Below are 22,154 nucleotides of genomic sequence, written 5' to 3' on the forward strand. Positions count from 1 at the left end.
TTCACTAAAGAAATGTAACGGTAAAAATTATAGATATAGTTTTATGTTTTCTCCTCTATTCAGGCTATAAGCATGCCTAGGGTGTCATATATATACAGGGGCGCCGAGGGGGGGGGGGTACTATTTACTCTGGCTCGGGCTTCCTGAGGGGCCCGATGGGGACCCGGGTTCGGCGCTGACCCTCCCTCCCTCCTTCACAGCAGCCCAGCACACATAATGTTATTTCCCCAGATTTGTCCACGTCCCTGATAATATTATACCCCATTCTCAATGATGTCACACCTATTGCCTGTCACTGTTTTAAACCCCCTAAGATTTTGGGAAGAATTAAAACTCCTCAGTATGATTGACTTGAGGTTTATGGGCACAAGGTAAACAATTGTAACTTTACTTAAAGGAGAACTCTGCATGTAGAATTACTAGCATCATTATAGAATCTGGAAAAAAAATCTATAACAAAATATTTTTTGGTACATTTGTAAAAATAAAAAGAGAAACACAATATACAGTAGTTCTGTGATCTATTACGGAGCGAGCTGTGATGCAACTAAAAACATAACCTTCAATTGTCATCGTTTCATATCAATTCATATACAAAGGACAACAGTAAGCAAAGATGTAAAAAACAATCCTAATGGTGCGTACACACGTAGCGATTTAAATGATCGATTTGAACGATAACGATATCGTTACAGTTATCTTTCAAATCGGTCATTTAAATTGTCCTTACCAACGACCAGCGATGCGCGGCCACATATGGACGATAGCGATATTGTCTATCGGCCATGCATGCTGGTCAACTTGCTCGATATCGAGCAGGTTTACTATAGGGACCCGTGGTCGTTGATCGGGGGTCGCTATAGTTGTCGTATGTGGTGTGCTGGGTGATCAATATAGATCATCCAGCACACCAGGGAGGGTGCATGACGATCAGCCAGCGATATCGTTTCGCTGGCTGATCGCTACGTGTGTATGCACCATAAGTAACATATTATCTCCTCAAAATACTGACTTTCACCATCCAAATGTTTAATCGTTTACCATTTAGGTATCCATTAACACTTCAGTTGATGCTTACTGTTTCCGATAGGAATAGTAATCTATGGGATTGATGTATCAAGCAGTGAAAAGTGTGGAGAAGTTGCCTATAGCAACCAGTCAGCTTTTAAGTAGCATTTATCAAGTACAGTCTTTACTATTTACTTTATGCAAATGGTACCAATGAATCTGTAGATCTGTGTGTGTAGCGTGACAGCAGAGTGGTTGGCATCATTGTCTCACACCACTCAGATTATGCATTTGAATCCCAACCAGAGCCCTTTCTCTATCTGTGTAGAGTTTGTATGTCCTCTTCAGTGCTCCAAATTACTCCCACACTCCAAAATGGTAGATTAATGGCTGTTGACTAAAATGCTTCCTAGGGTGTGTATGGATGTTCACTTGTGTGTTAGGATTGCTTGGACTATTGAAAATAACATACAGTATATTATTGGTACAGTGCTGCATAATTGGTCAGGCTATATAAATATGTAATAATAATACTAATAATTAATAATACATTTCAATGGGGTTTTTTTTAGTCAAACTTGGTTAAAATTAGAACCATTGCTAGTTCCTACATTCCTCACTATAGCCCATTATTACTGAAATTTATTTAAGTGACATTTGCAGCACTTGTACCTTGATGCATTGAAATGTACAAATCTCCAAAGCTTGCCAGAGCAGAATGCATCTAAGGTGCTTGCTATAAATATTATGTTATATTATCTTGATGGGACAGTAAAAGGCAATGTTGGCACCCCCTTTGAAAATGCTGCCTTAATACTTGAAAATAAATTATTTTTAAAATAAATTGAGATACATGCAGCCCTATTTATCAAAATCCGCAATTAAATTGCGTTTGTGACGTGAAAATAACGATTAAACTCACATTGCGAGTTTTGTTATTTTCAAATGAATTTATTAAAGATCGCAAGCCGGGACGGCGAATCCCTCTCCCTGCTCTTCACCTTGCAGTATTCGCATTTGCCGCCCTCGTCGTCGAACCTTCCCCCCCCCGCGATCTCCCATGCCCCCTGTGATTCTCCTCCCCATATCTTAACTTCACTGCCTAGTGATCTGTGCTCCGGTGAGGCCTCTCTCTGGGACTCCGGCCAGCCGGTTTCTTGGCTCCTGCTCTGTGACCCCGGTCAGCTGCTCTATGCAGCAGCTGACCAGGGTCACGGTGCAGGAACCCGGAGACCAGCTGACAGGATCCCCAGAGGACCTCGCGCCGTCACCGGAGCATCGATCTCCGGTCCCTGGATGTAGGTAAATTTTGTTTATTTTTTTAAGTGATCAGCTTGTGGTCTATTTAGACCACACAGCCAGTGGCTTATCTATAATGGATGCAGTGTGTGCAGGGCCCCGAACACCCTGCACCCATATTATTTTAAACCTACCTGTCCATGGTCCGGCGTCGGGGGGGGTCAGCACTGCTCAGAACGCGGACATTTTTCCGGTGTTCTGTGCATGCGCAGTAGACTCCAGGTACACTCTAGTGCCCGGAGTCTACTAATGCTCCGGTGGCTGGCCAGCCACGTCAGTCGGCAGCCAGCCATCAGGGAGAGAGGATGGGGCCCCTCCTCTCTTAGGACGCCCCTGCACACAGCTGATCATAGGGAGCCAGCTCCTGGCTCTGCTCTGCTTGTTAGAGCAGAGCAGGAGTTGGGGAACAGGGGGAAAGCCCTAATAACACCATCTGAAGGTGGTGTTATTATCACAGGGCTTCCTCCGGTATTTTTTCACAATCTATTTTTAGTAAATCTGAGCAGATCACATTTCCCATTACAATTATGGGAAATGCGATCTGCTTACTAACAATATGTGATAATTAGAGTTAGGAGTAGAATTTTACCCAATTGCCCTTTAGTAAATGCATGAGATACTAAAATAAATAATATTGTTAAATAGGGCTCATGGTGATTTCCACATAAAACATAATTGAACATATTTTGCAGGGTTATTATTATTAACAGACCGTACTGTGCTGTACATTGGAACAGACCGTACTGTGCTGTACATTGGAACAGACCGTACTGTGCTGTACATTGGAACAGACCGTACTGTGCTGTACATTGGAACAGACCGTACTGTGCTGTACATTGGAACAGACCGTACTGTGCTGTACATTGGAACAGACCGTACTGTGCTGTACATTGGAACAGACCGTACTGTGCTGTACATTGGAACAGACCGTACTGTGCTGTACATTGGAACAGACCGTACTGTGCTGTACATTGGAACAGACCGTACTGTGCTGTACATTGGAAAAGACCGTACTGTGCTGTACATTGGAACAGACCGTACTGTGCTGTACATTGGAACAGACCGTACTGTGCTGTACATTGGAACAGACCGTACTGTGCTGTACATTGGAACAGACCGTACTGTGCTGTACATTGGAACAGACCGTACTGTGCTGTACATTGGAACAGACCGTACTGTGCTGTACATTGGAAAAGACCGTACTGTGCTGTACATTGGAACAGACCGTACTGTGCTGTACATTGGAACAGACCGTACTGTGCTGTACATTGGAACAGACCGTACTGTGCTGTACATTGGAAAAGACCGTACTGTGCTGTACATTGGAACAGACCGTACTGTGCTGTACATTGGAACAGACCGTACTGTGCTGTACATTGGAAAAGACCGTACTGTGCTGTACATTGGAACAGACCGTACTGTGCTGTACATTGGAACAGACCGTACTGTGCTGTACATTGGAACAGACCGTACTGTGCTGTACATTGGAACAGACCGTACTGTGCTGTACATTGGAACAGACCGTACTGTGCTGTACATTGGAACAGACCGTACTGTGCTGTACATTGGAACAGACCGTACTGTGCTGTACATTGGAAAAGACCGTACTGTGCTGTACATTGGAACAGACCGTACTGTGCTGTACATTGGAACAGACCGTACTGTGCTGTACATTGGAACAGACCGTACTGTGCTGTACATTGGAACAGACCGTACTGTGCTGTACATTGGAACAGACCGTACTGTGCTGTACATTGGAACAGACCGTACTGTGCTGTACATTGGAACAGACCGTACTGTGCTGTACATTGGAACAGTCCGTACTGTGCTGTACATTGGAAAAGACCGTACTGTGCTGTACATTGGAACAGTCCGTACTGTGCTGTACATTGGAACAGTCCGTACTGTGCTGTACATTGGAACAGACCGTACTGTGCTGTACATTGGAACAGACCGTACTGTGCTGTACATTGGAACAGACCGTACTGTGCTGTACATTGGAACAGACCGTACTGTGCTGTACATTGGAACAGACCGTACTGTGCTGTACATTGGAAAAGACCGTACTGTGCTGTACATTGGAACAGACCGTACTGTGCTGTACATTGGAACAGACCGTACTGTGCTGTACATTGGAACAGACCGTACTGTGCTGTACATTGGAACAGACCGTACTGTGCTGTACATTGGAAAAGACCGTACTGTGCTGTACATTGGAAAAGACCGTACTGTGCTGTACATTGGAACAGACCGTACTGTGCTGTACATTGGAACAGACCGTACTGTGCTGTACATTGGAACAGTCCGTACTGTGCTGTACATTGGAACAGACCGTACTGTGCTGTACATTGGAACAGACCGTACTGTGCTGTACATTGGAACAGACCGTACTGTGCTGTACATTGGAACAGACCGTACTGTGCTGTACATTGGAACAGACCGTACTGTGCTGTACATTGGAACAGACCGTACTGTGCTGTACATTGGAACAGACCGTACTGTGCTGTACATTGGAACAGACCGTACTGTGCTGTACATTGGAACAGACCGTACTGTGCTGTACATTGGAACAGACCGTACTGTGCTGTACATTGGAACAGTCCGTACTGTGCTGTACATTGGAAAAGACCGTACTGTGCTGTACATTGGAAAAGACCGTACTGTGCTGTACATTGGAACAGACCGTACTGTGCTGTACATTGGAACAGACCGTACTGTGCTGTACATTGGAACAGTCCGTACTGTGCTGTACATTGGAACAGACCGTACTGTGCTGTACATTGGAACAGACCGTACTGTGCTGTACATTGGAACAGACCGTACTGTGCTGTACATTGGAACAGACCGTACTGTGCTGTACATTGGAACAGACCGTACTGTGCTGTACATTGGAACAGACCGTACTGTGCTGTACATTGGAACAGACCGTACTGTGCTGTACATTGGAAAAGACCGTACTGTGCTGTACATTGGAAAAGACCGTACTGTGCTGTACATTGGAACAGACCGTACTGTGCTGTACATTGGAACAGACCGTACTGTGCTGTACATTGGAACAGACCGTACTGTGCTGTACATTGGAACAGTCCGTACTGTGCTGTACATTGGAAAAGACCGTACTGTGCTGTACATTGGAACAGACCGTACTGTGCTGTACATTGGAACAGACCGTACTGTGCTGTACATTGGAAAAGACCGTACTGTGCTGTACATTGGAAAAGACCGTACTGTGCTGTACATTGGAACAGACCGTACTGTGCTGTACATTGGAACAGACCGTACTGTGCTGTACATTGGAACAGTCCGTATTGTGCTGTACATTGGAACAGACCGTACTGTGCTGTACATTGGAACAGACCGTACTGTGCTGTACATTGGAACAGACCGTACTGTGCTGTACATTGGAACAGACCGTACTGTGCTGTACATTGGAACAGACCGTACTGTGCTGTACATTGGAACAGTCCGTACTGTGCTGTACATTGGAAAAGACCGTACTGTGCTGTACATTGGAAAAGACCGTACTGTGCTGTACATTGGAACAGACCGTACTGTGCTGTACATTGGAACAGTCCGTACTGTGCTGTACATTGGAACAGTCCGTACTGTGCTGTACATTGGAACAGACCGTACTGTGCTGTACATTGGAACAGACCGTACTGTGCTGTACATTGGAACAGACCGTACTGTGCTGTACATTGGAACAGACCGTACTGTGCTGTACATTGGAACAGACCGTACTGTGCTGTACATTGGAACAGACCGTACTGTGCTGTACATTGGAAAAGACCGTACTGTGCTGTACATTGGAACAGTCCGTACTGTGCTGTACATTGGAACAGTCCGTACTGTGCTGTACATTGGAACAGACCGTACTGTGCTGTACATTGGTACTTCTGTATGTGAATAACTAGACATTCAAGGAGGACAATACTGCTTCACTGGAAACATAAAGTACCTGTGCAGAAGTAGTTCTTGGTGTCATTTCTGGCCTTTCCTGCATATTAATATATGGATTAGGGATATTTGCTGGAGCAGGGGTTTCTTGGTTCTTAGGAGAAAAATTATTATCTGAAGAAGACAAAGTGTATGTTACTCAATAACGTATTCACAGATTATTCAGTCAAGGCAGTTTGAAATTCAGTCATCCCGATATGGCTCTATGGGCCTGAGCGTGCACTGCTGATCGCAGAAGCCCGATTATCGGTAATCTGCGCATGTGCAAAACGGGTCTGCAATCAGCAATGCAGTCCGGCAGCCAGACTTTCAGTGATTGACAGTCTGCTGCCGTTTCTGGGCGGGGAGGGGGCGGCGGCCAAAACGTAGGCGTGTCGTCGTGGGGGGAGTGGAGAGGCCAGGATCTCCGTCAGCTGATGGAGATTTCCTGGCCTATTTTTACTCAACTGCGGCGGCCAGCTTGTGTGACCCCCATGGTCAATCAGCCCTGTGATGGGATCCAATTATGATCCATTGCTGCATCCTTGGGCACAGCTCTGATCAGTAATGCATGCAGGATGCGTGATGCCTCTGGATGTATTACCGTATTAGTGCTATCGCAGCTGCTAATATGTTAGCAGCTGCGATAGCAAATTCGTCCGCGGCTGAATCACCCCCCATGACCTTAAATTCTTAGTAAAAATAATCTCAAAAATAAAGGAAAATTTTTTTAAATTTACCCACAAATGTTGTGAATTTTATAATTGGTAAGATTTTATTGGGATTCAAAATTAAGGCTTGAAGTTCAAATTAGAAGTTTGTACTGAAGTTTTCTAGTTTAAGGTGGGTACACACTACAGCGATATGTCTGCAGATGGTCGTTCATACACACTGAATGACCATCATCTGCATGCTGCAGCGGGTCGGGCTGGCCTGGGGGCGGGCAGGGGGCGTGGCCTAATTGCGGACCTCGTGGCCACACCCCCTTAAAACCCATTTGCGGCGCTGGGGAGGGGGGCGCTGTGTGCCCCTCAGCCTGGTGCACAGCCAATGGGGGGCACGATCAGCGTGATCGCTCCCCCCTTTGGCATAGGAGACTCTCCGGCTGCTGCTTTAGCAGCCTCGGACAGTCTCCCAGTGCAGCCCAGCACACAGCAGCGTGTGCTGGGCTGCTGTGGCCTAAGAGGGATGGGGAGCGGTGCCGGACCCGGGTAATTAGTACCCGCTCGCGGCTCCCCCCCCTCTCGGCGCCCCTGTGTACGGGCGATCGGCTGTGCAGCACAGCCAATGCGATATGTCTATGAACGACCTCGTTCACAGACATATCGTCTGTACACACTGGCCGACGGGGGCACGATATATTGGCCGATCAATTGATTGTCCAGTGTGTACCCAGCATAGAATTCACAGAAGTTTAAATAAACTCTGAAATGTGGCCTTTTCTGCCTGCAGGAGATGAAATGTGTACAGTACATTTCGAAGAATTCTTTAAAAAAAAGTCTTATGATGCACTTTGAGCATCAAACATTACCGTGTTTGAATTTGAATGATATAATGTGGACATTTAGGATTAAAACAGCTCAAGCATGGTCAAAACAATTTAGTTGAAAGAAAAAAAAACATTACTACAGATTCTAAAGTTTGAGGATTAGAGCAATTTTTTTTAAACTTCACACAGATTTCAGAACGATTTTGAAACAATTTTGAGCGTCTCTAGTTTTGAGGATTACCTCTATATACTACAGACACCAGTCTTCTATAACAGAGGGCCTGATTCAGTAAGGATCGCTAATGTGATGGCGGCTGGAGAGCAGCGGCGGAAATATGCTAGTGCCTGCCAAAACACAGCCGGCCCTTGCTGCCTTCTCACATGCGTATGACGTCGCTTACCGGCATAAACATCGGTACCATCGAGGCACATCGGCCAGTCACGCACATATACAGCAGGTCTGACCTGTCGCAGAAACTGCAAGTCTCGTTGCACACAGAGAGTACTCCAGCTGCTTATGCAATCGCAGTGGCTAATTTATGCACGCCCATGCAACGGCGTTCAAACGTATGCCTGCGTTTTTATGACCACTCGCCCGTCACCACCCCCAAACGCTCACAGCCTGTCATTCTCTCTGCGATGGCTTCCTCTGTGCGTCCGTAATCGCAGTGCGATTGCAGTGCGCACGCAGTGTGGCTTATGCGCAAGCGCAATGGCTAACGATCGGTCGATCTGCGTACGCAGTTGCATTAGCGATCCTTACTGAATCAGGCGCAGGGTACACAAAGAGCATTATTTTAAGTCTCCAAAGCAAATCTTGTATTGGCTGCAATCGGATACATCAGTCTAATGTCAAATTTTGATTTGGCAAAATAAGGCTCATACACCGATCTTTTAAAATCTGTTACGGTAGACTGTTCCACTTGACAAAAGGGCTTCAATTTTAAAACATCCTAGAACTAGGGAAGATCGGATATCAACCTTATACCTTTATTGGGAGGCATTCGCACTGCCTGTGGCACTTTAGCAGAGAAGCACATTTGTAGGTATAATGTAAGTACTGTAATAAAATACTGCACACACATAATTGCAACCTGCAACAAAAACATTCACCACACTCTCATCATTGATATGTCAAATAGAAGAATAAATTAAACATTGTTTTAGCAGAAAAGGTAAATGCTTATATCTTTGAAAGAGTTGGTAATTAGGGAGTGGAAGGCTGAACTTTGAAAAAATGTTCTACTTATTATTCTTTATTTAAATGGCGCCACAAAGGGTACTTACCCTGCATGTACTATTTGTTGGACCGATGGGGTCTGCAATACCTGTAATGGGACCACGACATACTTTCCCCTCCATGTGGTTGTTGAAACCTCCCTCATGATCTCTCCATGAGGGAATTTGTTTTAGCGAGGAAAGGGAGCAGAATTGGGCAGTTATAGCTTTTGGGAACCGAATGGCCGTGCAAGCCAAGAAAATGTTTCTATTTTTATGCAACAAATCTATGTTTGATGCTCAACACACCCTCAGTACCCTGGTCCAGTTGATCTCTCAACGGCACTGGCACTACCAACCATTTTGTCCAATAGTTAAGCTGGGTACACACCTATACAATTATCGGGCCGTTCGTCCAAAATCGAGAGAACGGCCGTTGGATTGTATAGGTGTGTACTCTGTCCCGATGCAGGAGCATTAGCCAATAAACGGGATTTAACACTCCTGCAGCGGTCGGGATCGGGAAGTCGCATCTTATTCTTATGTACTGTTTAATATTTATAGGTTCGATCTCCCGATCCCCTAGAAGCCCGTACACACTGTGCTATGTCTGCACAGAGTGTACGCAGCTCACAGGCAGCTGACAGGGGTCACACTGGGGACAGACTGCACTGCTGATCAGGACAGTTTTACCCGATCAGCCTGCAATTGAAAAAGTGTGTACCCAACTTCACGCTAATGCTCCTCCAACAGTGTAACCAGATATCTATAGAGTGTGTACGGAGTCACAATCTTTTCAGCAAATGGTGAGATGAGGATCATGGTTTGCATAGTGTATATGCATGAGTCTACTTGTTCGTTGGGAATTTAAATCATCAGTAAAATTGTAAGAACAATCATATCTCAAGTATGATTGTAAAGCAAAGGCAGCTCACAGGGTGGGCTGGCAGGGTTATCGCTCTGCCACACCATCAGATTACGGTCGGCCAACCACATGCAGCCCCATGTCTTTCCTCCATGCAGCACTGCTGTGAAAGACCCGGGAGCATGAAAAGAATCATGCAGCAGGCTGTCAAAAAAGAAGGTGAGTTGGAGGGGTCTGGGTGGGGGTTGGCAAGGGAGTTGTCTCTTGAGGTGATACAGGAGGTTGTAGTGACAATAGGAAGGACTGGAGTGACAATGGACAGGAGGCTGGAGTGACAGGAGGCTGGAGTCGAAGGGGGCAGGGGGCTGGAGAGACAGAAGACCCACGTGATGGAACTGGAGGCTGGAAAGATGGGGCTGGAGTGACAGGAGGCTGAAGTGATGGGGCTGGAGGCTGGAAAGACAGGGCTGGAGTCACAGGAGGCTGGAATGAAAGGGGACAGGAGGCTGGAGAGACACAGACAGGAGGCTGGAGAGACACAGGGGGCAGGAGGCTGAAGAGGACATGGGGCACGAGGTGACCTAGGGGGTACGAGTCTTGTTGACCCTGTGTTGTAAGATGATGAATACATTGGTTATATTCCTTCACAAACAGGCATCTTCTAGATCATGTGATATCCTAGATAAATAGTGAATACGGGGCCTGATTCAGACCCGGTCGCAAGCGCTGAGCGCTCGCAACCGGGTCCAAGGTGGCCCAGAGCACATGCGCACGACGGAGCCGGCTCCGTCGTGCGCATGCGCGAGACCCGGATAGCGACGGGAACTCCATTGCTCCGGGTCTCGCAACAAAGGGGGCCAGCTGTCGATGGTGAGTGACAGCTCGCCCCCTTTGGTAGGGGTGTGACTGGCCAAACTGAGGCGTTCCCGAAGGAACGCCTGCCGTTTGGGGGTGGACCCACTGACATCACAAGTGATGTCAGTGGGAGAGTTTCTAGCTCTGTGAGAGCCGAAAGCTCTCTGGTGCTTGCGGCCACAAGACCCTACCACAAGGGTCTCGTCGCAAGCCCGATGGTCGTGACCATCGCGACCATCATCATGGCCGCTCGCTATAGCTGTGGATGGTCACCCACAGCTATGTGAGCGGCCAGGAGGCCGTTCTGAAAAAAAAAAAAAAAACGCCCTGATTCAGAACGAGCGCTCTGTCAGAGCGTCCGGCTCTGAATCAGGGCCACTGACTGAAGACTGAAGACACTTTGATTTATTTATGAAGCAGCAGCTTTTTAAGCCGCTGCTTCCTGGCGGGTTGCAGGTGAAAATTTAAAACGGCAACCACAGTCTGTGTAAAGCACACCAAGGGAAGATCATCATATAGTGTATTTTATTTAGTACACACAAAAACAATCTAAGGACTTTTCACCCTGGGCTCTTATTGGTCTAGAACAGGCCCTGTTGTAAAATATTGTACCTGTCATTTAAAGAATAGTTCAACTTGAAGGACAGTAGTCATTTAAATCCAGGGAATCATTAATGTTTTACATCCTTATTTCTGAAGTTATGTAAATAATGTTCTTATACATCTTTTTTGTCAGTTTATAATTTTTTTATTGCCGCTTTTCTCTGCAATTTTTCAGGAGTGTAGCCCATAAGCTAAAGTGACTAGCGCCATTTCAGAAACCTACAGGGGCTGTGGCTGCTGATGGAGGGACTGAGGCAGATAACTGCGGTCCCTCCTTCATACATTCGGAGCATCCGTAATATTAGCGAGTACCCATCGAAAACACCCTATGCACCGCAAATATTATTTGCTAATATTCCCCATAATAGCATCATAGTATCTCCCACTTGAAACATCAGACCCAAACAAATACTGATTGTTAGAAATCTGGCCTGTAGGTAAGGATCCAGCACACTGTGACGCAAAATGTAATATGCTGAAGATAAAAACACTATGGGGCAGATGTACTAAGCTTTGAAAAGTGATCAAGTGGAGAGTGTTAAAATACCAACCAATCAGCTCCTAACTGTCATTTTTCACACACAGCCTGTAACATGACAGTTAGGAGCTGAGTGGCTGGTAGTTTATCATTTTCCAATTTATTACTTTCCAGAGCTAAGTACATTTCCTGGCAGGGCCGCCATCAGGGGGACACTGGCTGGGACTGGAGTCCCGGGCCCGGACACTCGGGGGGCCCGCCCGCTCCTAACCCCTGCCACTGCCGACGCATAAGCCCAGAGATGCCCTCTCGCTCCGCCTCCTAACAAAGCAGCGACCTGACACTTGGGGTACAGTCACCCGCCCGCTACTACTATTATATTGTTTGTGAGTGACAGGCCCAGCCAGGGGGAACCCGCTCCTACCAGCACGCCGCCCACTACTGCCCCCGCTGCTGCACAATAGAAGTGACTCGTGGGTAATTTATCACCCAGACACAGAGGACCACCCTCCCGCTACGCCTCATACCTATGTCTCACCTGTCCTGTACAATAAAGTATTTCTTGTTACCCGACGTGATGGGATGTCATAACGTCATGCCGCTCAACGGCACTGAATAAATAGAGGAGCCGCGGCATGTGAGGACTGGGGAGCAGCTAGAACAGAATAGGAATAAGAGTGTGGTAATTAAGGTGAGTGTCTGTGGGGAAGGGGCTGCGATTTTGGCAGTCCCAGGCCCCATAATTTCTGACTGAAGCCCTGTCTCCGTGTATGGGTCTATACACATTAGCAGGTATGGGTACGGCATGTAAAACAACCAGCATTTAATATACCAGAAATTCTAACAAGCACTATTTACCATTCTGTGAAACCCCCCCCAATATACCATCCATGTGCCCTCACACATTGTAACAGCCATACGGCCATCCATATTGTATTGCACACCTATTTTAGCAACTGGGTCCATACTATTGTAACAGATTATGCCAAACTCGTTATACTGTACCCATACCAGTCATCTTCATCCACACATGCTACATACCAACTTGCACCCACACCCATAATATGCTGAACCTGCAACTCCACACATACGTAATGCACCAGACATAAGCCCACAAATGACTGTATCAACCATGCTCACTGAGTCTTTTGATTTGTCGGATACATATGCATAAAAAACAGCTCACAGCAAAAAAATATTTCCTTATTTTCTTACCCCTTTTGTTGCTTTTTTGTTTACGACCATCTTTTATGTAGAAAACAAGGGCGATGGTGAAAGCGATCAGTGCCACAACAGCGACGGAGCCAATGACAATACCGGCTATGGCACCCGCTGAGAGACTGTCATCAGGCACAGCTAAATTGATCAGAGAGATGGTACTTAGCTGGGATATGTATCAAGCTTTCTAAAGAAGACAAGTGAGGAAGGTATTTTATACTCTACGCGTACTAGTGCCCTCTAGTGGGCAGTTGTGGGACCACATGAGGGCACTAATATGGAAAAAATTTATAAAATATTTTACACAATGGTACATATACAAAGCGGAAGAGTGTTTTAATGAAATACATTTTTTTATATGCTTATATCTATACTTGAGATTAACTTGTTTGGGTGTACTCAAAACAGTTCTATATGGAATAATTATCACACTCACATCAGTAAATAAGAATACAATGGCCCCCATTTAACAACGAAGGCAAATACCAACAGAATATTTCGTTTAGTGTCACTGGGATACCAACGAAAAATTCACTGGTACTTACCAATACTTACCCCTCCGGCGAGGTCACGTGAAGTCCAGGTCCTTGGCGAGCTCCTCCGCTGGGCTGCCGGCAGCCTAACGCTGCCAGCGATGGGCTCCGGTGTTATGCGCATGCGCGCCGGTCTATCTGCGCATGTGCATGACACGGGGACCCGGCAGTGCCTGGAAGGCTTTGCTGAAGCTGGAAAGGCACCTCCGGGTCTCTATTGCCGGCAATGGGTACCGCATCGCTCTCGCCATCTAGGTAATCCTAGATTACCGCTGTTTGTTAAATCCAGAAAGCTGGCATAACCCCTTTAGCAAGCGATAAAGGGGTTATGCTTCATTGTTAAATGGGGGACATTCATAAAAAATAAAATCAGTGGTTATGCCTCATTTGTTGATCTGTAAATGGATATATAATCATAATTGTTTTGAGTCATTTGTGCACAGCCTGAAAATTAAGCCATTTCAGGAGCATACTCAGATACTAGAATGACCACCAACAGGGCTGTAACTAAGGTAGTGTGACAGTGCCACGGCACAGGGCACCGCAGGGCAGGGGGCGCTGTTTGGGCCTGTCAGTGTTCCTGTTTATTATCATTCTCACTTGTAGCTTCCTCTTATTTTATCCCCAGTATCTCCTGACCTCTCCTATCTCTTCCCTGGCCCTTCCCCGTGAGGCCATGGCCCTTTTTCAGGTGCACTCTCTTATGTCCCTATTTAAAAAATGGGGGAGGGGCACCAATGTTCTCTCTGGCACAGGGCACCAAAAAGTCTAGTTATGGCTCTGACCACCAATGCCAACTCCTTTCCTTCACAGGTTTAAATATGTGTAAATAAAACATATCCTCATTCATTATCCTCCAGGGAGGCTGCATTTTCTAACATACACTTGTAGACCATGGGCCTGATTTGGAGCTGTACGCTGTACGCTTATGCACACAGCGGCTTTGTTTTGGACGCAGCTGATCTGTGCATATACGCTAATGCTGCAGGAGGAGCATACTTGCAGACCTTCTGGTTGCCCCCCTCTCCTGACTATAAATGAGTCCTGATACACAGGTGGACACGGTGGCGATGTCGGATCCAAGCATCATTTTCAGTCTTACATGCACTCGAGCCGCACTGCGCACGCGTCCCAATGGTTACCATCAAAAGATGCAAATTGAATTTGGATGCAAAGAGAGGCAATTCAGTGGGCATTTCGGAATCTGTATGATTTACCGCCGGACCCCTGCCCGGCGGTTGAAATCCCAACAGCGGCATCCCTGTAGAGGAGGAATTCCTGATTGTTGAAGGTAAGTATTTACTAACCTATTTCTAACCCCCTAACCCTAACCCTCCCTTTAGGATGCCTAACCCTAATCCCCCCTCTAAGTGCCTAAACCTAACCCCCCCCTCCCCGCCGCCTAAACCTAAGTAGCCCCCGTGGGTGGCTAACCCTCCCTCCCCCTAGCCTAACCCTAACCTCCTGGGGGGTGCCTAACCCTAAGTCCCCCCCGGGTGCCCTAAACCTAAACCTCCCCCCCCCTGTGACTGTCCACTGTGGCACCCGGCATCCCTTCAATCGGGATGCCGGGGCGCCGGTCTCCCGGCGTCAGTAAAATGACAGGCGTCTAGATTTAGACGCCTGTCATTTAACCCTCGCCGGGATAAAGCAGTCGGGAAGCCGGCTGTCTGGATTAGGTCCGCCGGCTTCCCGACTGCATACTGGCATTTCCGGGTGGTAACAGGGGAGTTTGCCGCAGTTGCACTGATCCTGGCAGCCATGTCTGGACGGACATTCTGTGTCTCCACATGGCTGGTGCAATGCCCATTGGTGTGATACGCATAGCTGTGGATTAGCGCCACAGCCAGTGGGGGTCTCAGTAGGAAGCATAAAATTACCCAGTCGCAGCAGCAATAGCCAGGGCCGTTGAGAGTGGCCATGAGCCTGGGTACTGAGAGGGGTGTGGCCAAAGCTGGGGTGGCATGGCCATGCCCCCTAAAAAATGAACCATAGTTTTCACAGCGCCGGCAGTTGCACAGGGGGTCGTCGGAGGATGCAAAGGGCTGCAGCAGCACTGCAAACGGGAATAATGTATCCCTTAGCAGCTGACCCCTCCAACATGCCTGGGCAATTAGTACCCGCTCCCCCACCCTCTTGGCATCCCTGGCAATAGCGTCCACCTCTGAATCAGACTCTTTGACTGCAGTAAAGTACGGTCGTATGTATTCTGTTTCTATTTATGACTATCTGAGATGCCCACATGATAATAACAGCCAAGGTCTCAGACATAGGCCCGTCTTCAATCTGCTGGACTTTTCACCTCCTTCGCCTGTTTTCAAGGCGGAAAAGTATCGCGCACGTGCCCGATATTCCCCGTATTCAATTAGAAAGGATGCGAAAACGGGATCCAGCGGAACTTGAAGTGGCAAAAAAAATGGGAATTTTTGGGAAATCATCCTTGGCCCCCCTAAATATGTCCAGACATGGGGGATCACTATGGGTACCCCCGTTTTTGCCTGCTGAAGGGAAGTCAGGTTTTTAAATAGCCGCGGCAGGTGCATAAATGCGGCTTTGAAGAAGGTGATGCAGAATAGTATTTAGGATTTTTTTTGGGAAAAGTAACTATGCACATCAAATTTGGGGTACATGAAAATGGGTGCAAGCATATTTTTAAGTCCCTAAAATGATTTTTAAAATTTCTTCAAAAATGTACCTGCCGCTACTACCCGCAATGAAGAAAACACCTGCCGCATACCTGGGAACCCCTCTGGATTGAATGTATCTATTTTACAAGTGTTTTCCCTATTTATTTATTTTTAACCCCAAAATTTTAAATATTTTTTTGGGGTGTCCCTATTTTTTTTTAAAAACTTTTTTTACACACATTGTTCTTAGGGGGCATTTCCAGGGATGCAGGCTATTTTTTTAAGCGTGCACCCCTAAACCCCAATTCTGCACTCTTTTTCGCCAGCTAAAGGCTGGAGAAAACTTATCCCCGTTTTTTTACATTGACTTTACGCACAGGCGAAAAGCCTTTGTAATTGAATACGGGGATAATGACAATAGGCGAAAATGACGTGATAACGGGTTTTCGCCTCAAATTGAATACGGCCCATAGGTGGTTATTGGTTAACACAGTACAAAACAGCAGTTACTCACAGCAGCCAATCAGACATTTGATATCAATGTCTAACATGCAGTAGCTTTGTAAAGATAAGTGCTAATTGGTTGATATGGGTTACTACTACACAATTACAGCTTGTCAGTAAATACAGTATCCATCATAGGGCTCGATTCAATTGAACACAAATTAAATAGCGCCGGGAGGGAGTTCCCGGAGCTATTCAATTCTGCGCGCTGTTAAGGATTTCTTCTCGCACCCCTCCAGGGGTGCTAGGAGAAATCCGACAAAAGTACAGGCGCAATGCTGTTCTCTGCCCTTAGAGCGGCAGAAACAGCATCGCGCTGGGAATGCCCATTCTCACGACTAAACACCCTGATTAAGGCACGACGGGTGGGAGAACGGGCATTCTCTGACATAACAGCTCGCAGAATTGAGTGACTTCCGGGAGCTCCCTCCTGGCGCTATTTAATTCGCTTTCAATTGAATTGAGCCCATAGTGTCTTTTATTGTTATGGTTTACTGACTACTCCTATATCTGTATGCAGGGATTCATTCTGTCTGCTGTTTTACCTATGTTACTATTCCTAAGTATATATAGGTTACACTATCCAGCATTAGTATGAGGGAAGTTGTATATGTAGATGTATCACCTTCTGCTGTCACATTGAGTATGAATGTGAATTCGTTGCTTCCCATGGGATTTTCGGCCTTGCACATATAACGACCAGCCAGCTCCACAGTCATGTAGTTCAGAGCCAGAAACGATGAGTAGTCATTGGAAATAATGGAGACATTTCCTCCTGTTAAGAGTTCGGAGGGGTTTGGGTCGAGTCGAAACCATGAGAATTTTGCAGGGAAGATTTGTGTCAAAGCCGACTGAAGATTCCGTCCACTTCTACCACTGTTTAGAGTAACTGAAAGGAAGACATTGCTTCCCACAGTGCCCGACTTAGGGCTGTCATTGATGAACCCAGCAGACTGTGGAATATCTGAGAAATGAAAGAATAACCGGAAGTGAACAAGTCCCAAACAAACTTATTGTAAAGGGCTGCAAGAAAATTCTATGGGATTTATTATAGAGGTTTCGCAAAAACTTAATTACCGTAGATTATTCCTGTCCTCCTGTAACACTGCTTTATCTTTATGGGGGAAATCCAATTAGGTGCGAGTTTGTTTTATGAAACTCACAAACTTAGCATGAATGTGCGCTCCCGAGAAATGCGAGGTCCGATTAGAAATGCCTATTTGGGCTACTCGTGGCGAAGGTGTGCAAATTTTCTATAACATGTGACTTGGGAGAACGGCAGGAAAGACAGGGGAAACCATCCTGGACCCCAAAAAAGTGACAACTTTGTTAGCAGAATCTTATCGAGGGCTGTTAAAGGGCATAAGGTAAGTATTGGACGTTCTAAATGGTGTCGAATTGCTGATTTGTGCATTTGTGCATTTTTTTAAAATAACATTTTTTTTATAAAAAGCAAACTTTTTTTGTTTCATTTCAAACTAATTAAACGAAAAATTACAAAAAAAAGTAGAAAAAGAGGGGATTTTGTGGTAATTTGAGGCCACTAATTTTTTTCCAAAAAAATGAAATTTAAAAAAAAAAAATCAATTATTTTTCATCTAAAAAAAAGAACTCAATTTGGGGTGCCTAAACTCCCGAAAAAGTGGGGGGAAATGTGAATTTAGTTTGAAAAGAAAATGCGAGTTTGGAATTGGATTGCAATTGCAATTCGCATTGCGAGTTCGCTGTGAGATCTGCTCGCACAAGCCAACTTGCACCTAATTGGTTTGCCCCCTATGTTTCCTGTCTGTGTATTCATCAGCACCTTCTATCTTTTGGACAGACTGGTTTATTATGTTGGCACTTGAATAAGACTCAGAACTATCCTGTGGATACAAATGTATTCAATGCACAGAATACTGTAGATACAAGTTATATCCAGTTGCAATGCAAATAAACAACTCTGGGCCTTATTGACCTTGGATCGCAATTGCAACAGCGTACGCAGATTGGCCGATGGTGCGTACTGCGCATGCGTGAGTTAGCATTGCGATCGCACTGTGATCACTTACGCAGCCATTGCAGATCGAGGGACGGGACATCAGCATTTGGGGGTGGTTTTGGGGGAGTGTTTGGAGAAACGCAGGCATGGCGGTCCATTTCAACGGCGATTCCTGCGCGTGCATAAATTAGCCACTGAGACGGGATATAGGTAGCTCAAGTACCTGCTGTAATTCTGCGAGAGATTCCGATGTTACTCAATGTTACCGATGTATACGCAGGATTGCGAGGTCTTTCGGATGTGCGAAAGTGGTAGTGGTCGTCTTTATGCCGGGTGAGCGGTTGCAGACATTAGCATATTTTCGCAGCCGAACTGCGTGCGTAATTGCAGCTGCAATCGCAATAGCAATCCGTAGTGAATCTGGCCCTCTCTCTAGATTCTAAAAAGACTTTGGTGAAAAACATAGAATAAAATTTCACAGACACAACAATGTATTTACAGTATTTAAAACATTCTTACCGACTCTGTGAAAATACTTTTCGGGAGTAGCCCGGAGAGCTGTTTCTACTTGCCTGTTCGGGGGGTGGGGCCAGGCTGATGTCATAATTAGGCCCCACCCCTTCCATGGAAAAGTCCTCGATTCATGGGTCCACTCGTAGGGGGCGGGGCTAAAGACTTGATTTGGATAACTTAGCCCCGCCACCTCCCTACAGACATGCAAATTGCCCATCAAATATCCCCATCCTGCCCGGTTCACTAGTTCACTAGGAAGTGGGCAGGATGCGGGAGATCTGCCTACACTTCCAGGGGCGCGGGGTCTACCCGAAAAATCGGGAGCCACCTATGACTTCTGGGAGTGTAGGCAAGTATGATTTAAAGTTGCAAGAGGGTTTGTACAAACCAGGCCAAGTTATCTGAAGTCAGAAGGCCCTTTGAACAAAAAGATGTTATGTGCATAAACCTTCCACAAACCAAAAACAATTAGACATTTGTGTTCCTCTTCTAAACTGCAGCATAAATAATGCCTGGTTGGTCGCCCTGCATTATAGCCCATTTGTGCACAATGCACCATGTTATTAAATCAGTGTGTTTTACAGCTTCCCCTGGAGCTCTCATGGTTTTATGTGGTCCCTGGATCGACCTCTTACCAATCACCAGTGAACAGATTTCATCTGTAATTTCCTCGTGCTTTCCGTTACAGGACATCTGTGTTCCATAAGAAATCTGGTTAGATGGCACTTCAGTGATGACTTCATCAACGCCAATCAGGTTGAGGTTATGGTACAACATTTGTACTAGAGCAGGTGGGTAACCCCCAGGCCATAAGCAGGAAAACTGGACACTTTGACCTAAACGCTGTGCACCACACCCAATGTTCCCATCTGGAGACCCTGTAATTGCAATACAATATGGTTACACACTTCAGGTCATTTATGAACGGACAGTGCAATGCAAACTTCTAGCCAGTGCAGCTTCATGGGGCTTTGGAGATCTTTTTACATGTTTATGGGTGCGTCCTATGCAGAATGGTTTTATTGTTTGAACTGGGAGCATCTTCGAATGTTTCTAGAAATGTACCCAGGCAGCAGCAGTTTCTACCTGGGTACGTCGGGGGGTCTGGCCTGCAAATGTGCAGAAATCAACAAGTCAGCTTCTAGGGTCTGCATCGGCTACAGCCCCTAGAGCCGAGTAGGGCTGCCATGATAGCACGGGAGAGGCTTCCCATTGGAATCGCTGTCTGCTACTGAAGCATGGATTTGTAGTACTAGGGGAAGAAAACACCTCCACCAGGGACTCTCCAGCATGTGATTAGCAGAAAGTGCTACCAATGGGAAGCCAGGAAGTCACTGGGATGGTGAATGACTTTAGGTAAAGTCCGCCACTGAATGTGCATTAGTGTGCAGGGAGGGAAGGTTAGGGTTAGGATACCTACTGACAGGTCTCGGTATCCTAACCCTGTCGGGATACTGTCGTTGGGACTCTGACCACCGTGATTCAGAGTACTGGTATCCTGTACCAAACCCAACTACACCCTATCTGGAGCCTGGTCCGTCTCCAAGGACCCTGACGATAGGAGGCAATGGCTTGCAAATAATAACCCAGATGTTCTACCATGAGTCAGTCATACCTCTACTTTTGTGATAATAATAATAGTTTTTCTTTTTTACCTTCTGGTTTGTTTCTGATATTGGCACCATTGCTACATTTATCACACAAAACTTGTGTCACATTCTGCATACCCAGTCTCAGTTACTAAGTTTGCCAGTGCTGATTGCCCAACATAATGGTGCCTGTTGTGCCAGCTCTACACAACCACATGTTCTTTAGATCTAGATTTAAGTACCTGGAAATGTTGAACAGCACTTACATGTTAGGTTCAAGGCATTGCTGCTTTCACTGTTCAAATAGTTCCTGACTGTACAGATGAAGGAGCCCTGATCACTCCTTGAGACGGGTCTGATAACAAGGGTGGAGTTATTGTTAGTGAGGAGATATCGGGAATTCTCAGGCAGCGGTGACCCCATCAGTGTCCAGTAGTAGCTGACTTCAGTGCCGTACGATGAGCATGTCAGAGCCACTGAATCTCTCTCCACAGTGACAGGGCGTGTAGCATTATTGCGAAGTGTCACTTCCGAAACCCTTACTGTAAATCGGAGCACAGGACAGAACATGAGGCTCAGCCAAGACACAGATAGTCTTTGTAGCACACAATAATTTATCATTATTACACTGTAGAGATATGTATGAAAAGTGGTGAACAGGAAAAAGTGTACTGTAACACAGTGGGCCTGATCCCAAGATTTAACCAAAGTCAATCACAGCTGCAGTCTCTCATGGAATGCAATAGTGAAAATATGCTAATATCTTCCTAAGCTTACACGAGCAGAGGGACGCCTTCTCATATCCATCTGGTGATGAGCACCAGCGTAAATATCAGGAACACCGATGCAGATCAGGCAGCCATGCAGTCTCTAAGTCAATTCTGACTTGTCTTAAACACTGCGTCTCTTCTGACATGCAGAGAGCTCTCATGCTGTGAAGGAGATTGCAGTGGCTAATTTATGTGCACCCATGACATAAAGGTTAAACAGTCCCAACACGCCTGCATTTGCTTAGTTACCCTCCCATTACCGCCCCAAACTCTGTAGCTGAAGGGATGAAGGGGCTAGAGCTGGAGAGACACTGGGGCTAGCTGGATCTGGAGGGACACTGGATTGAAGGTGGCTGGATGGAGCAGGAGAGACATTGGTGGTCTGGAGAGACAGAAGGGGATGGCTGAAACAGTAGAGACACTGTGGGGCTTTAAAGACTGAAGGGGGCTAACTGTAGCTGGAGAGACACCGTGGGCTTTAGAGACAGAAGGGGCTGACTGTAGCTGGAGAGACACTGGTGGGCTGGAGAGATAGAAGGGTGCTGACTGGAGCTGAAAAGACAATGGAGGGCTGGAGAGACAGAAGGTTCTGGCTGTAGATGGAGAGACAAATGGAGACACTGGGGGCTGGAGAAACATGAGAGATGCTTGGGGACTTTTAAGACAGA

General features: G+C 46.3%; 1 protein-coding gene across 1 annotated transcript in view; it reads right to left on the reverse strand.

The window, feature by feature from the left end:
- Positions 1-6,245: 6,245 nt before the first annotated feature.
- The window catches only part of LOC148507789 (cell adhesion molecule CEACAM1-like), a 57,380-nt gene continuing 41,471 nt past the window's right edge, over positions 6,246-22,154 (reverse strand). The window contains exons 4-9 of the mRNA XM_088445583.1: positions 20,983-21,258; positions 19,763-20,005; positions 17,259-17,597; positions 13,376-13,379; positions 12,967-13,091; positions 6,246-6,304 (exon numbers count right to left, since the gene is read on the reverse strand). Of these exons, the coding sequence (XP_088301709.1) occupies positions 6,246-6,304; positions 12,967-13,091; positions 13,376-13,379; positions 17,259-17,597; positions 19,763-20,005; positions 20,983-21,258 (1,046 nt within the window). The remainder of the gene's footprint in view (positions 6,305-12,966; positions 13,092-13,375; positions 13,380-17,258; positions 17,598-19,762; positions 20,006-20,982; positions 21,259-22,154) is intronic.

This window comes from Taudactylus pleione, unplaced genomic scaffold (assembly GCF_031769625.1).
Source record: "Taudactylus pleione unplaced genomic scaffold, aTauple2 ptg000384l, whole genome shotgun sequence".
NCBI lineage: Eukaryota > Metazoa > Chordata > Amphibia > Anura > Myobatrachidae > Taudactylus > Taudactylus pleione.